The 17768-nt window shown below is 36.5% G+C and overlaps 1 protein-coding gene across 1 annotated transcript in view; it reads right to left on the bottom strand.

Moving 5' to 3' along the window:
• COL4A5 (collagen type IV alpha 5 chain) overlaps positions 1-17768 on the bottom strand; it is a 224561-nt gene that overhangs the window by 84348 nt on the left and 122445 nt on the right. Inside the window, exons 11-19 of the mRNA XM_045881390.2 lie at positions 17519-17554; positions 17390-17431; positions 17138-17230; positions 15851-15904; positions 15698-15754; positions 15409-15453; positions 13791-13844; positions 11996-12037; positions 9858-9990 (exon numbers count right to left, since the gene is read on the bottom strand). Of these exons, the coding sequence (XP_045737346.1) occupies positions 9858-9990; positions 11996-12037; positions 13791-13844; positions 15409-15453; positions 15698-15754; positions 15851-15904; positions 17138-17230; positions 17390-17431; positions 17519-17554 (556 nt within the window). The remainder of the gene's footprint in view (positions 1-9857; positions 9991-11995; positions 12038-13790; positions 13845-15408; positions 15454-15697; positions 15755-15850; positions 15905-17137; positions 17231-17389; positions 17432-17518; positions 17555-17768) is intronic.

Genomic DNA, 17768 nt, shown 5'->3' with positions numbered 1-17768 from the left:
GCACTTGCTATATGAAGCAGAGAGCTTCATCAAGTTCCCTTTTAAACTTAGTTTGATAACTTTTTTACCTTTTAAAAATTGAATGGGTATTGAATTTTATTGACTGTTTTCTTTGCAAACAGCGGCCTATTCTCTTTTAATCTGTCAGTGTAGTAGTCAATTACAGTAATGTTGAACCATCCTTGCAATCTTAAGGTAAAATTTAGTTGGTCACATCATCATATTATTTAATATATTTCTGAATTGATTTGCTGATGTTTTATCTAGGATTGTTGTTTCTACACTCATAAATGAGATTGAATTATAATTATTTCTAGTGCTATCTCCTTGATGGTTTGGTATCAATGTTATTAAATTAAATGTCCTGGGGCGCCTGGGTGGCTCAGTCATTAAGCGTCTGCGTTCAGCTCCGGTCATGATCCCAGGACCCTGGGATCAAGCCCCGCATCGGGTTCCCTGCTCGGCGGGAAGCCTGCTTCTCCCTCTCCCACTCCCCCTGCTTGTGTTCCTGCTCTCACTATCTCTCTCTCTGTCAAATAAATAAATAAAATTTTTTAAAAAATAAAATAAATTAAATGTCCTTTTTAAAAAAAAAATGCTCTAAAAGTTTGTAAGATATCAGAATTATTCACCCAACAACTTAGTAGAATTCATCCACAAAACTATATAACCACCCATACAATGTTTTTTCATGGAAATCCTTAACATTACCAAATCTTCCATGGTAATTAATCTACTTAGGTTTTTTTACTTTCTCAGGAAAATTTTAGTAATTGTGTTTTTTGTTTCATGAGGAATGTGTATTTCATTTAGAATTTCCAATACATTGATAGAGTTTTATAGTTTTCTTGTAATTTATAATTGTATTTATGGTAATAATATTTTATTGATATTATTTGTGACTTCTCTTGCTTTTCTCTTGATCATATTTTATTCTTATTTTTAGCTTTATCAACTTGTTCCTTCTATTTTGTTTATGCTTATTTCAGTTCTTATTATTTTTTCAAATTAACTCATTTATTTTTAGTATTTTTAATTTTGTAATACAATTAAGGGTACCACTTTGGCTATGTTTAATAAGTTTTGATATAAGGTTGTTTAGCATTTAGTCATTTCCATTTGTTTCTTCCTTACCTCCAAAGTTATTTACATATGTGCATTTTAATATACAAATGTAAAGGTATTTGGTGCTTTCTGTTGTTAATTTCTAACTTCATTTCACTGTGGTCACAGAGCATAGCCTGCATAGAATTTTAAAAGATTTTTTCTGGGGGCGCCTGGGTGGCTCAGTCAGTTCAGTTAAGTGTCCAACTCTTGGTTTCAGCTCAGGTTGTGATCTCATGGGTGGTGGGATCCAGCCACACACCAGGCTCCTACTCAGTGGCGAGTCTGCTCCAGTCTGCTCTAAGATTCTCTCCTTCTGCCCCTCCCCCTACTTGCGCCCCTGTGTGTGTGTGTGTGTGTGCATGCGCGTGCACCTCCTCTCTCTCTCAACAATAAATAGATAAATCTTAAAAAAAAAGAAAGATTTTTTTCTGATCTAGTAGAGCCGATTTTTGTAAATGTTTCACGTAAGTTTGAAAAGAATGTATATTCTCTGCCGCACACAGCTTTTCTTTCTCCCACATATGCAGCTTGATTGTGTTGCTCAAATCATTTATATCCTGATTCATTTTTTACCTCCTTAATATGTTAGGGATTTACCAATTTATCACTTGTAGTTTATCAGTTTTTACTTTATATATTCAAAGCTGTATTTTTAGATGTATAAAGTTTCATGACTTTTACATCATTGTGGTATAATTTGTCTATATCTATGAAATGTCCATATGAAATATCTTTTTAATGTACTTCTTGAATTGAATCCTATTTCATACTATATTAGAATTGTTAAACCAGCTTTCTTTCAGATAGCGCTTGCCTAATATCTTTCAACTGCTTTATTTAAAAAAAAATTATGTCCTTTTACTTTAAATAGGCCTATTATGCACAGTATGTATTTTTTATTTCAATTTTATTTTAGTTTTTGTCTTTTAATCAGTGCTTAGTCATTTCACATTTATTGGAATTACTGATTTATTTTTGACTTCTTGTCATCTTATATTTTATTTTCTATTTACCAAAGTTTGTCTGTGTCTGTTTTGTCCCAATTCTAACTTGTATTATGTAGATCCAGATTTTTGGTCATTTTCTTTTCTCAAAGGATGTGTAAGTCATGCATTTTATTTATATTCTTCTCTAGTGGTTACTACTAAAATTTTGACCTATGTATTTAAACTTACATTTTTCTAAAAACTTAGAGTTAATAATATTAGTATTCTCTCTAATAAGACAAAAAAACCTATGATTGACTTCCCCCTCTTCTCTCTGTATCACTACATCCTATGGTAATAATGTATATAATTTTAGTTCCACAAAATATCTTTCTTAACCATTGGTTCTTGTATCTTACCCATTCCCACCCCCAAGTTCATCCTGAATTCATTTCCTTCTTAGACTAAACCCTCCAGTAACTACTTTAGAGAAGTTCTGGAGGTGGTAAACTTTCAAAGTAGCTTATCTTCACACTACAATAACAGTTTGATGTAATACAGAATCCCAAATTCATAGTTATTTTCCTTTATCACTTTGAAAATGCTCCACTATCTTCCTCTGACTCTCACTGCTTTGTAGGTGGCCTGCCTTTTCCCTCAGAGAGTTTTTAAGAGCTTCATTTTATCCTTAAATTCTAAAATGTCCCTACAATATGTCATCATGTATTTGTGTATTACTATTATCTTACTCTTGTTTGGTAATTCATACACCATTTCATAGGGGCTCATGTTTTCTTTCCTTGAACTCCTTCATAGTAAATTTTGGAACTTCTAGGTTTATCCTTTTTCTCTTAATTTTTCTTTCATATGATCTAATTCTATAATGCTGCATCCTGGGAGAATTCCTTATCTGAATTTTCTAGACATAGTATGTGTTTAGTTTACTATCTTGAAATTAGAAATTCAAAGTACATACTTAGAATGAAATAGGACCTACATTTATTCTTTCTCCTTGGGGGATCACTGAGTCACTCATCTCATGTTAATATTTCATTAGTCAAATTTTTGAAGGGTAGGGAACAATAATTGATTAAACATATATGTTTGCCAGGTGCTATGCCAGATGCCTTTTCATATTTTCATAAATCCATACTATCTCTTCATTTTAGAGATCATCCAAATAAACATGCTAGACAAGGGTGGTACTCAGTCTATGGCCAAATACACAAATGTATTGTGTATCTTCAATAAGGGAATGACATAACGCTCAGTACCGAGCCCCCAAATTTTATAGCAGAGAAAAATCACTATGGGGATTTCTAAACAGGTATTTCTGGAATTCTAAGTGGATAGTGCCATTTACTATTTTAATACAGGAAATCTTATCAAACTAGGCATTATTAGAATAGCATTCCTTTCCATAGCAGAATAAAAAATGTAATGATTAATTTTGGGATCACAGAAACATTGGGTGTAATTTATTAATAATAAAAGGTAGAAATGGTATTTTTAGGGTAAAAGGGAACTATCAAATGGACTTGGCTTCTTTTTTTAAAGTACAGGTGAGTTTTTCGAGAAAAGACGGCGGAAGAGTAGGGGACCATATTCCAACCGGTCCCCGGAATTGAGCTGGATATCTAACAGACCACTCTGAACACCCACAAAATCAGCCTGAGATGTGAGAAGATAGATCTGGATCTCTACAAACAGAATATCGCAGGCTGTTGGTTTTGAGGTACGAAGCAGGGAGCTGGGATTCTGTGGACAGATATTGGAGGATAAATGGAAGGGGGAGGGAGCTGAGCCATCGGGATCCTACACTGCCCGGGAGCGATATCCTCTGCACTGGGGACCGGGCACAGACTCACAGACCAGTAGTGGTGGGGAAAGGACTTTAGGGCAGCCCCCGGGATGGAAAACCAGAGCGGCGGGGCTGCTTGTCCTAACTGGGGGCGGCTGGCGGTTTTAGAAGCACAAAAGGCAGAGACGTGCCCTGATCTGGAGGTGAGGACTGGGAGCACTGCTGAGGGGTGCACAACCCAGGAACTGCAGTTTATAGCAGCACAGACAGAAACGGAGATAGTGTGGCCTGGAGAACAGACTGAGGCAGAGGGTTGGAAATGGTCTCTTCTGCTCTGACTCTCAGAAGAGACGCAGAAAGCTGCCAGAGAACAAAAGCCGCAAAAAAATGGTTTTCACTGAGCTGCCACTGGGGGCAGGGCAACTCTGCCCAAACAGGGTTGCCCGAGTAACAGTGCAGCAGGCCCCTCCTCCAGAAGACAGCCTGGGAAAACAAGAGGCCAGCAACCCTAAGGTCCCTAGAAAACAGGTGCATCTTGCTTGGGTTCTGGTCAATAATTTGGATTCTATACATTCCCTCAACCACCCCTCAACAGAATGACTAGGAGGAGGAACCCCCAAAATAGAAAAGACTCAGAGACTATGACTTATGCCACAGATTTACAAATGGATTCAGATACAACCAAGATGTCGGAGATGGAATTCAGGCTAGCAATTGTGAAGACAATAGCTAGAATGGAGAAATCAATTAATGGCAACATGGAGTCTCTAAGGGCAGAAATGAAAGCTGAATTGTCAGAACTTAAAAATGCTATCAATGAGATCCAATCTAATCTAGATAATCTTAACAGCTAGGGTAAGCGAGGCAGAAGAACAAATTAGTGACCTAGAAGATGAATTAATACATAAAAAGGGAAAAGAGGAGGCCAGGGAAAAACAACTCAGAATCCATGAAAATAGAATCAGAGAAGTAAGTGACACCAAGAAACATCCCAATGTCAGAATTATTGGAATCCCTGAGGGGATGGAGAGAGAGAGAGGACTAGAAGATGTATTTGAGCAAATCATAGCTGAGAACTTCCCTAATCTGGGGAATGAAACAAACATTTGTGTCCTAGAGGCAGAGAGGACCCTTCCCAAGATCAAGGAAAACAGGCCAACACCCCGGCATGTAATAGTAAAACTTGCAAATATTAGAACCAAGGAAACCATCTTAAGGGCAGTTAGGGGGAAGAGATTCCTTACGTACAGAGGGAAGAACTTCAGAATAATGTCAGACCTATCCACAGAGACCTGGCAAACTAGAAAGGCCTGGCAAGACATATTCAGACATATTCAAATGAGAAGAACATGCAGCCAAGAATACTTTAAACGGCAAGGCTGTCATTTAGAATGGATACAGGGATACAGAGCTTCCACGACTGGCAGAAACTGAAAGAATATGTGACCACTAAGCTGGCCCTGCAGGAAATATTAAGGGGGGGTTCTATAAAAGGAGAAAGACCCCAAGAGTGATATAGAAAAGAAATTTACAGGGACAATCTATAAAAACAAGGTCTTCAGAGGCAACATGATGACAATAAATTCATATCTTTCAATAATCTCTCTCAACGTAAACAGCCTAAATGCTCCCATAAAACGACACAGGGTTGCAGATTGGATAAAAAGACAGGACCCATCCATATGCTGTCTACAAGAGACTCATTTGGAACCTAAAGATACATGCAGACTGAAAGTGAAGGGATGGAGACCCATCTTCCATGCCAGCGGACCTCAAAGGAAAGCTGGGGTATCAATTCTTATATCAGACAAATTAGATTTTAAACTATAGACTGTAGTTAGAGACACAGAAGGACACTATATCATTTTAAAGGGTCTGTACAACAAGAAGATCTAACAATTGTAAATATCTATGCCCCTAACATGGGAGCAGCCATCTACATAAGCCAACTGTTAACCAAAATAAAGAGTCATATTGATAACAATACATTAATTGTAGGAGACCTCAATCAATACTCCACTCTCAGCAATGGACAGATCATCTAAGCAGAAAATCACCAAAGAAATAAGAGCTTTGAATGACACACTGGACCAGAGGGACTGCATAGATATATACAGAACATTCCACCCTAAAACAACAGAATACTCATTCTTCTCGAGAGCACATGGAACTTTCTCCAGAATAGACCACATACTGGGTCACAAATCAGGTCTCAACCAATACCAAAAGACTGAGATTATTCCCTGCATATTCTCAGACCATAATGCTTTAAAACTGGAACTCAATCACAAGAAAAAATTTGGCAGAAATTCAAACACTTGGAAGCTGAAGACCACTCTGCTCAAGAATGTTTGGGTCAACCAGGAAATCAAAGAAGAACTTAAACAATTCATGGAAACCAATGAGATTGAAAACACATTGGTCCAAAACCTACGGGATACTACAAAGGCGGTCCTAAGGGGAAATACACTGCCATCCAAGCCTCACTCAAAAAAATAGAAAAATCCCGAATTCACCAACTAACTCTACACCTTAAAGAACTAGAGAAAAAGCAACCAACAATGCCTAAGCCACGCATTAGAAGAGAAATAATTAAGATTAGAGCAGAGATCAGATCAAGGAAACTAGAAGCTGGTTCTTTGAAAGAATTAGAAGATCAATAAACCACTGGCCAGTCTATCCAAAAGAAAAGAGAAAGGACTCAAATCAATAAAATTATGAATGAAAGGGGAGAGATCACGACTAACACCAAGGAAATAGAAACAACTATTAGAAATTATTATCAACAACTATATGCCAATAACTGAGCAATCTGGATGAAATGGATGCCTTCCTGGGAAACCTATGAACTCCCAAGACTGAAACAAGAAGAAATTGACAACCTGAATAGGCCAATAACCAGTAAGGAGATTGAAGCAGTGATCAAAAACCTCTGAAGAAACAAGAGTCCAGGGCCTGACAGATTCTCTGGGGAATTCTAACAAACATTCAAAGAAGAAATAATACCTATTCTCCTGAAGCTGTTTCAAAAAATAGGAACAGAAGGAAAGCTTCCAGACTCATTCTATGAGGCCAGCATTACCTTAATCCCCAAACCAGGCAAAGACCCCATCAAAAAGGAGAATTTCAGACCGATATCCCTGATGAATATGCATTCCAAAATCCTCAAAAAATCCTAGCTAATAGTATCCAACAATACATTAAAAGGATCATCCATTATGACCAAGTGGGATGCAAGGGTGGTTCAACATTCGCAAATCAATCAATGTGATAGAACACATTAATAAGAGGAGAGAGAAGAACCATATGGTCCTCTCAATTGATGCAGAAAAAGCATTTGACAAAATATAGCATCCTTTTCTGATTAAAATTCTTCAGAGTACAGGGATACAGGGAACATTCCTCAAGTTCATAAAATCCATCTATGAAAAACCCACAGTGACTATCATCCTCAATGGGGAAAAGCTGAGAGCCTTTCCCTTAAGATCAGGAACACGTCCAGGATGCCCACTCTCGCCACTATTGTTCAACATAGTACTAGAAGTCCTAGCAACAGCAATCAGACAACAAAAAGAAATAAAAGGTATTCAAATTGGCAAAGAAGAAGTCAAACTCTCTCTTTTTGGAAATGACATGATACTTTATGTGGAAAATCCAAAAGACTCCACCCCCAAATTACTAGAACTCATACAGCAATTCAGTAATGTGGCAGGATACAAAATCAATGCACAGAAATCAGTTGCTTTCTTATACACTAACAACGCAACTGTAGAAAGAGAAATTAGAGAAACGATTCCATTTACAATAGCACCAAAAACCATAAGATACCTTGGAATAAACCTAACCAAAGAGGTAAAGGATCTATACTCTAGGAACTACAGAACACTCATGAAAGAAATTGAAGAAGACAAAAAAGGTAGAAAAATATTCCATGCTCATGGATCAGAAGAATAAACATTGGTAAAATGTCTATGCTACCCAGATCAATCTATACTTTCAGTGCCATCCCGATCAAAATTCCAATGACATTTTTCAAAGTGCTGGCACAAACAATCCTAAAATTTGCATGGAATCAGAAAAGACCCCAAATCGCCAAGGAAATGTTGAAAAAGAAAAACAAAGCTGGGAGCATCACGTTGCCCAATTTCAAGTTATATTACAAAGCGGTGATCACCAAGACAGCATGGTACTGGCACAAAAACAGATATATAGACCAATGGAACAGAATAGAGAACCCAGATATGGACCTTCAACTCTATGGTCAAATAATCTTCGACAAAGCAGGAAAAAATATGCAATGGAAAAAAAAGTCTCTTCAATAAATGGCGCTGGGAAAATTGGATAGCCACATGCAGAAGAATGAAACTCGACCATTCTCTAACACCATACACAAAGATAAACTCAAAATGGATGAAAGACCTCAATGTGAGACAGGAATCCATCAAAATCCTAGAGAGAACATAAGCAGTAACCTCTTGGACGTCGGCCATGGCAACTTCTTTCAAGATACATCTCCAAAGACTAGTGAAACAAAAGCAAAAATGAACTTTTGGGACTTCATCAAGATAAAAAGCTTCTGCACAGCAAAGGAAACAGTCAACAAAACAAAGAGGCAACCCACAGAATGGGAGAAGATATTTGCAAATGACACTACAGATAAAGGGCTGGTATCCAAGATCTATAAAGAACTTCTCAAACTCAACACCCAAAAAACAAATAATCAAGTCAAAAAGTGGGCAGAAGATATGAACAGACACTTCTCTGAAGAAGACATACAAATGGCTAACAGACACATGAAAAAAATGTTCATCGTCATTAGCCGTCAGGGAAATTCAAATCAAAACCACATTGAGATACCACGTTACACTAGTTAGAATGGCAAAAATTGACAAGGCAAGAACAACAAACCTTGGAGAGGTTGTGGAGAAAGGGGAACCCTCTTACACTGTTGGTGGGAATGCAAGTTGGTACAGCCACTTTGGAAAACAGTGTGGAGGTGCCTCAAAAAATTAAAAATAGAGCTACCCTATGACCCATCAATTGCACTACTGGATATTGACCCCAAAGACACAGATGTAGTGAAAAGAAGGGCCATATGCACCCCAATGTTCATAGCAGCAATGTCTGCAATAGCCAAACTGTGGAAAGAGCTAAGATGCCCTTCAACAGATGAATGGATAAAGAAGATGTGGTCCATAGATACAATGGAATATTACTCAGCCATCAGAAAGGATGAATACCCAACTTTTACATCAACATGGATGGGACTGGAAGAGATTATGCTAAGTGAAATAAGTCAAGCAGAGAAAGTCATTTATCATATGGTTTCACTTATTTGTGGAATATAAGAAAGAGCATGGAGGACATTAGGAGAAGGAAGGGAAAAATGAAGGGGGGTAATCGGAGGGAGAGATGAACCATGAGAGACTATGGACTCTGAGAAACAAACTGAGGGTTTTAGAGGGGAGGGGGGAGGAGGGATTGGTTAGCCCAGTGATGGGTATTAAGGAGGGCACGTACTGCATGGAGCACTGGGTGTTATACGAAAACAATGAATCATGGATCACTACATCAAAAACTAAGGATGTATTGTATGGTGACTAACATAACATAATAAAATAAAATTTAAAAAAATAAAGTACAGGGGCGCCTGGGTGGCTCAGTCGGTTAAGCGACTGCCTTCGGCTCAGGTCATGATCCTGGAGTCCTGGGATCGAGTCCCACATCAGGCTCCCTGCTCGGCAGGGAGTCTGCTTCTCCCTCTGACCCTCCCCCGTCTCATGTGCTCTCTCTCATTCTCTCTCTTTCAAATAAATAAATAAAATCTTTAAAAAAAAAAAAATAAAGTACAGGTGAGAAATTTGGTGAGAAAGGCTACAGTATGAGTTGAGAAGTTTCTGTCAATTAAAAGATACTCATGTCTCCTACTGCTATGCTCATCCTGGAACTAGTACGATAATACTGGACATGTGAATTAGCAAAGATGCTATAAACACAAGAACATTAAGTACAGTCTCTTTTACCTGGAGGTCCAGGAAGGCCTGGTGGACCCTGTATTCCAGGAAGTCCTCGCTCTCCTTTTTCTCCAGGCAAGCCGGGTAACCCAATGTTTCCTTTTTCCCCTACAGTTACGCCAGTCCCAGGCCTAGGAATTACCTTTATTATGAAAGAAAAAAATTAAGGAACTCAAAGAGGAAGAGGCCTGTTCTCCTAAAAATAATCTAGCAGCTACATACGATTACAGTGCCATCATTTTCACAAAGCTCTGAGTGCAAAATCATCAAGACTACTACACAGATTATCAGTCACATTCTGTATCACTCCTATCCTTCAACTGATTAGAAACTGTTTAATACCAGTAATAATATTACCACCCTCCTGAGCCCCAGGCTTACGGAAGTAGAATTATTTTTGAATTCTCTTATCACATTCAATTCATTCCAGTTACCTAAGCCTAATAATTCTTTACTGAAAATGTGTCTCTAATTTGCCTCCTTCTTTCCTGTTGCCACAGCTACTATGCCCATCTCACACTTGGACTAACAGAAGCACCTCGGAGCTTCTCCCCTTCCATCCAAATCTACTGCTAGAATATACTTCTTCAAAAATCAATTTCTCTGTGTTAGCTATCCTATTTAAGGACTCAAAATTGCTCACTACTTCTTAGTATGTCTGATGCTACTTTTCACCCTGGACTCTGTCAAATCTCTTCTCACTTCCAAGACCTCTCTCACCTATTTCATCTCCTATTATTTCTAGCAGTGAAGTTTTAGGAGAGTGAGGTCTGATTATAACCACTTCATGCATCTTGCACATTCTTGCCTTTCCCTCTGAATATGCCGTTTCAAATATCTATAATGCCTTCTCCCAATCTTTCCCTTTAACAACCCACATTTCTTTCTTCCTCTAAAACAAAATGAAACAAACTCATCTCTTTTAGGATGGCTTTATTGATTAGAATCAACTAACTGATCATTCCTTTTCTCTTGGTCTTAGAATCTCAGTGTCTAAAGAATTTCATGTTAAATAATTGAAATATAAAGAAAGTAATCTCATGGAGCTATAATGATAATTAAGCTTTAGATTTAAGAGACTGTTGGACTGAAGTACAAATCAACACCTACTGGCAAAGTGCAATATTTCATCCTGGTTCTATTGGATAGAAGAAATATTCAGACAAAAGGAGACTGAAAGTTGTGGGACCTAGAATGGAGATGATAGTTCAAAAGGGAAAGTGAGCTGCTGGATAGGACTGCATTCTCAAAATTTTCATTTCTTCTGATATTTATCAAAATGTTATCATCTCATTTTATAAAGGAACTATTTCTCAGAGAATGAAAATTCTGATTTTAAAATGAAAGTGAATAAAAATTGTCTAAGATCTTTAAGTATATCCTCATTAGATTTGTTAAGTACTAAGTATCAATATCTGAGACTGATTATAGACAGCAAGAATTAATGTTACTCAAACGTCTGAACATACAGACATTATGACACTTGCACCTTTGCAGATTCAACGCAGTATAAAACCCAGAGTCTTACCAAATTTCAACCAAAGGAAAGCCAGTATGTCAAACTGTAGCAATGATATTTTATTTTTATTAAGATTGGAAATACATTTGACTTAAATTCTGTGGTGAATGCAAACATGGCAAAATCTGTAAACCCCCAAATTAATTTTTCATAGAGCAGTTTCCTACATTTGATTAAGAGCCCCTAGAAAGCACATACCCAAGGAAGAAAGAGGTGTGAATCAGACAATTACAAATTGAGAAAACCTATTAAGACCAAATCCATGTTTCCAGAGCTCTGCAGGGGAAAGGGCCAATTGCTTGTTTCCCAAGTTTCTTTATTGAACCCTTATAAGCAACACCTGCACCACCTGCTGGTTACTTGAGAAATAATTTGGCAATCATGATGCAAAACAACCCAATGCCATAATTTTGGATCTTTACTATGGAGAAGTAATATACAGGCAGAACAATACAAAGACATTGAGGTCAACATTACTGAAGTTTTTAGATGTAGACTTTTAAGCCAGTAAAAGTTACTAATGACTTGGAATTTTGTGTTTTACGAGGAAAAGGTACAGAGGATATTAAGGCACAAAAATAAAAATGCATTCATAAATCTGATAAATGAAGACTAAAAAAAAACTTACAAGTCCAGGAGGCCCAGTTGGGCCAATGTCACCTTTTTGGCCCTGTTTAATACAAGTGTAAAGTAGATTAGTAAAAATCACATGAAAACATCGATTTCCTTAAAAACATAGCAGATAACTAAGTTTCATAAAGACCCAGGAATCCATAATAAAATATCTCAAAGAGAAATACAACTTGAGGTAATGAGATGGTACTGAAATAAGACTAGGAAGACCGGTGATGTTGTCTCAGATTTACTAGCTACACGATCTTGATCAAATCAATGAATTTATCTGCCTTATATATAGACCAGACTTCTAAGGTATTTCTAGATGCAACATCCTCTGATTTTAATATTCCTATTTTCTAGCAAAGTATAAATACTCTATAAAGAAGACACTGAAAAAAAATTGGTACCACTAGAATCCGTTAAAATTGTTATATTTTTTTACATCTAGCCATGTTTCTTTTAACAAAATTTGTCAAGGGCATAAATTTAGTGTTATTTCCATTGGTGACAGATATTTTAGAGCTGATGGACTTAACTACAATCAGCAACAGCTAATTAATTATAATTGCTTTTGTGGGTTACCTCTTAGAAACTAATGAAAGACAAATTCAGAGACAAAACGGTTACTCTAAACCAGTAGCTACAACAGCACGAAAAACACAGTATGCAACTGTTATTCTATTGGCCAAGACCTAAGGATAGATCTCTCTCAGACCTCTATTCTTGTTCTAGACTTGTTCATAGGAACTCTTCATCTATCTAAAAGCTTCATTTAGTTTAAAGAATTAGTCCTATCACTTCACTTACTACTTGAAAAAAAAAAAAATCTTGTTCTCTGAGTATTTATGATCTCCATTAAAACATGCACCCTCGGGCGCCTGGGTGGCTCAGTTGGTTAAGCGACTGCCTTCGGCTCAGGTCATGATCCTGGAGTCCCCGGATCGAGTTCCACATCGGGCTCCCTGCTCAGCAGGGGGTCTGCTTCTCCCTCTGCCCTCTTCCCTCTCGTGCTCTCTGTCTCTCATTCTCTCTCTCTCAAATAAATAAATAAAATCTTTAAAAAAACAAAAGAGTCTTTAAAAAAAAAAAATGCACCCTCTGGGTACATTCAAGTTTGTAACACCATTTCCTCCTTGCCCTGCAAAACAAAGCTTTTTAGTATTGGTTTTCATATAAAGCAATTAGAGACCACAGAGATTGGAAAACTGGATATTTTTGTGGTCTGCTATAAATAAAGGAAATGTGGGCTTCACACATTCTTTAAAAGTCACTTTTTTTTTCAAAGTCACTTTTTAAAATAGATGACTAAATAAATGACCTTCAGTCAGGCTGTATAGCCAAATGGAAAAAAAAAAAGTGACAAAGAATTAGCCACAGACTTTCAGACAATAATTGCACAGAGAATGGAAATGTGTAGTGGAGACATTCTAAATTCACAGCTACAAGCCTTTTTAGTATAAGGACCTCACTAAAATAGTGCTGAATCTTCCACTTTCTAGAGAACAAAAGTTTTGCCAATACATGCTCAAAATGAAGGCACCAACTTTTTACAATGGAAATGCTAAAGTTAAACAGTTCTTCATGTATTTCCACCACATGTATTGTGATTTAGGACAATGAATGAAAATTTAGAGGAAATGATACAAAAGAAAAAGGAGCAACACCAAAAGATGAATAAAGAAGGTATGTTTTGAATATAAAAGCTAGTTATTAAGAACTTTTTCATTTAGAACTCAACCTTGGGAAAGAAAAGGATTATGTTAAGTAGAATAAAACCGGTCACTTCAAAGTATTAAAATTCTTACCTTTTCTCCATCCCTTCCTGGTTCACCAGGGTAACCAGGATCACCAGGCAAACCCTTTAAAATACAGAGATCAGGGTGACATCAGCAAAAATGGTGGAGTAAGGATGTCTAAACACCCTCTCCTCCATAAAAGCAACAAAGAACATTGGCAAAAATGGTCAGAGTCAACTTTTTTAGAACACTAGAAATTAACCAAAGGCTTATAGCAATCCAGGAAGTATTTGTTGGGGAAAACAAAATGACTTAATCTTGGTAAGACCACAGAGCTTTGTAGCGTTTTATCTTGCTCTAGTCCCATCACCCTTCCTTAGCCCCTTGAATGGTATCCTTGAAAACCAACAGCTCACAATCAAGGTGAAAACCAGCAGCCTAGCAGCAAATGGAAGGGAAAGAACAGGGATGGAGCTTCTTCAAAGACCTATTCCCAAAGAGTTGTCATTATTTGACCTGTCTGGTGACTATATTTATTTGATCTGACTTGAGTTTTTCCAGTGAAAACAGAGAACAGTCTTTTCCCTGAAGATATCTGTCAAAAAACAATCCGAGGCAATTATTGACCATCATGGCTGCCTAAATCATGAAACAAAGACCAATCTGTCAGGAGGTAAGGCCCTAAATTTACCTCCTTACGCCATTTTATGTTAAAGTAATTTGTGATTATAGAGTTTACAAATTGAGGACTACCTGTTTAGCAAAATCATCTGGAAACCAATTTATCTGATTTTAATACTTTCAACTTAGGGCTTGTTAAGAATTACTGCTTTCCTTCAGAATGGTCTCCAAAATTTCATCAAATTTTCTGTCCTTGAAAACCTCTTTTAACATCTACTGTGCATACTCTTGATACTGAGGCTGATTAAAATAATGTTCCTAGACTTGCATGTTTAAATTTTCCTCTTTATTTTGTAGTAATTAGAATGATCTGTCAAAAACTTTTATTGAAAAAACTTATGTTCACACAAAATACTGTATGTGAATGTTTTGAGCAGTTTTATTCATAATGGCCCAAACCAGAAACAACCAAAATATCCTCCAGTGGATAAATGGATAAACAAACCTTGGTACATTCCTACAATCAAATACTACTCAGCAATAAAAGGAATGAAGTATTGATAAACAGTACAATGTATTATGCTATGTGAAAGAATCCTGATTCAAAAAGCTATATATAATATGACTCCATTTAAATGACAATCTGGAATAGGGAATATCATAGGGATGGAGAATAGATCAAATGCTGCCAGGGGCTTTGGGTGGTAGGGGAGAAGATGACTATAAAAGAACATTGGGGGAACTTTTGAGGGTGATGGAACTGTTTTTGATTTTAAAGCTGGTTATACAACTGTATGCGTTTGCCAAAACACATAGAACTGTATGCTGAAAATGGTTCATTTTACTGTATACAAGTTATAGCTCAATAAATTGGACTTAAAAAATCTGAATTTCGTTTTTTAACAAAGAAATTTTAAATTAATATTCAAAAGAGAAAGTGTAATTTCCATTCATAGTAACTATTTCCAAACCCAAGCCTGTTTGCCATCCTGCTTCTCTACAACCACATATAAATGTTGCTATTTTGGGAGGGGTGAGGTGAAGGGGACGGGCTTTATCTACTCACTGGAATTCCTGGTTGGCCATTCTCTCCATCTTTACCCGGTTTACCCTATAAGATTCAAAGAAATGCAAGAATATAAATTTGTTATTTAGGAAGTATGAGATTAAAGAATATAACAAGCTTTATCCCTGCTTTGGACTATTAAGTAGACTTTTCAGACTTCAATATTGTAATAAATAATTGAATATGACATTTTGAGACAAAGAAAGTAGGATTTAAGAGGAAAGAATAAAATTACACAAACACACATTTAAAATCTTTTGCAAAGAGAATTAGTGGTCATAATACTTACTCTTTTGCCAGGCTCTCCTTGCTCACCCTTCTCACCTTTCATACCACCTGGAGGACCCTGTACACACAAAAGTAGTTTTATACTGGTTCATGGAGTGCTATGTATCAATACCAATTTACATTAAATGACATTAAAGAATTTTAGGTGACTTACCGGAGGACCACGTATCCCTGGAGGTCCAGGAGGTCCTCGGTCACCAGGAAGTCCCTATGCAGTAGTAGGGGAAAGGAAAGCAACATTAATACTAGAGCTAGCTAAGAATACTTTTAACAAACTGTACTATAGACTCAGGCAGTATAACTAAAGATAACAGGATGTTTCTAATTCAAAGTTGAAATCTGCTAGGCAAAAGAACCAAGAGCCATCTTTGCTTACTTCAGTTCATTTCTAATGTATGTACAAGCTGAGTTTTGAGGTAAATAAAAAGACAACACTTAAAATTAAATTATTAATGATACATTTTATAAAAAGCAAGAATACCTAAAACTAGGAGATATAGGGGCCATATAACACACATATATTTGGCAGAGAATTAAACGACCCAAATCCATATTGATGGTAGAGTTTCAATACAATTTGTCCTTTATTCTTAACTTTATTATTAGCATTTAAAGTGAAACAACAATGTACACACTTTGTTCAAGGGTGGGTCACTATGCTATAAAAGATATGTATGATCTCATCTACTCTAGTAGAAGCAAGGTATCAGATAATTACTTCTAAACACAACAAGGGTTTATAGAATAATACTCTTTGTATATCAGTGAAATGTAGAGAAGACAGTCATCTAAGACAATGACCATCCACCTTACCATGACCTAATTTTGTACATGAATGCATTATTCATAATAGCCAAAAATGCAAACAATCCAAATGTCCATCAACTGATAAATGGATAAACAATATGTGGAATATTCACACAAGGGAACATTATTCAGCCGTAAAAAGAAATGAAGTATAATACATGCTACAATATGGAAGAACCTGAAAACATACTAAGTAGAAGAAGCCAGAAACAGAAGACCATATATTGTATGATTCTATTTATATGAAGTGATCAGAGTAGGCACATCTACAGAGCCAAAAAGTAGATTAGTGGTTGCCTAGGGCTGAGAGTTTGGGGAGAAATGAAGAGTGACAACAAATAGGTATGGAGTTTTAGAGGTTGGCTGATGAGAATGGTCTAAAATTAGATTGTAGTCATGGTTTCACTACCCTGTGAATATACAAAAAAAAATAGAATTGTACACTTTAAATGGGTGAATTGTATGGTATGTAAATTATATCTCAATAAAGCTCTTTAAATATTTAATTATCTCAAATTCTTTTATTTTTAAAGTACCTTCACATATAATTATATTCCAACTTATAATGAATGCATTTTAATGAAATGCCACTTTTATAGCAAAATGTTCATTGATTTCCTCTCTACATACTCACCTGATCTCCTTTCTGAAACTCCACATCAATTGGTCTTTTCTGTTCACTGATCTGCCCAGGTGGCCCAGGGGGGCCCTGAAGACCTTGCTCACCCTGTTTGCAAGATTTAATAAGAAAGTAATATTTCATAATTTACACAGACAATAATATAAAATGTAAGCTAAGTCAGATGCAAGAAGCAAAAAGACGAGCTCAAATGATGAGGAAAGGAGAAAATTGAGGGCTGAATAATCAACATTTTTCTTTACTCACCTTTTCACCCTTGGGTCCCTGGAAATTTAAGCCCATATTCCCCTGAAGAGAGAGGTTTTAGTTAAAATCTCATTGACACTAACAGAAAGAATTCACACCAAATAAAAAATGTACATAAAAGAAAATTACCTTTGGTCCTGGAAGTCCTGGTGGACCAGGAGGGCCCTAAGAATAGAAGACACAGAAAAGGAAAAAAGGGATATATTAATAAGTTTATTAAAAAATTATTCAATTTTAAAATAATTATTTGGTTTCATAAAAAGCAAAGACAAAGCCCTTCAAAATAATATTTTCCTGTTTTTTTCTCACATTTAAATTGATTTTAACAAACCAGATGAATGTGGAGACTTCCTGTGACAGCATACAAGTGGGCAGGGGA

Source organism: Mirounga angustirostris, unplaced genomic scaffold, assembly GCF_029215605.1.
Source record: "Mirounga angustirostris isolate CCGP_5_RB_7025 unplaced genomic scaffold, mMirAng1.0.hap1 SCAF_11, whole genome shotgun sequence".
In the NCBI taxonomy this organism is placed as follows: Eukaryota; Metazoa; Chordata; class Mammalia; order Carnivora; family Phocidae; genus Mirounga; species Mirounga angustirostris.
Note: the sequence above shows the minus strand (reverse complement) of the source record. Positions and strands in the feature narration are given on the sequence as shown.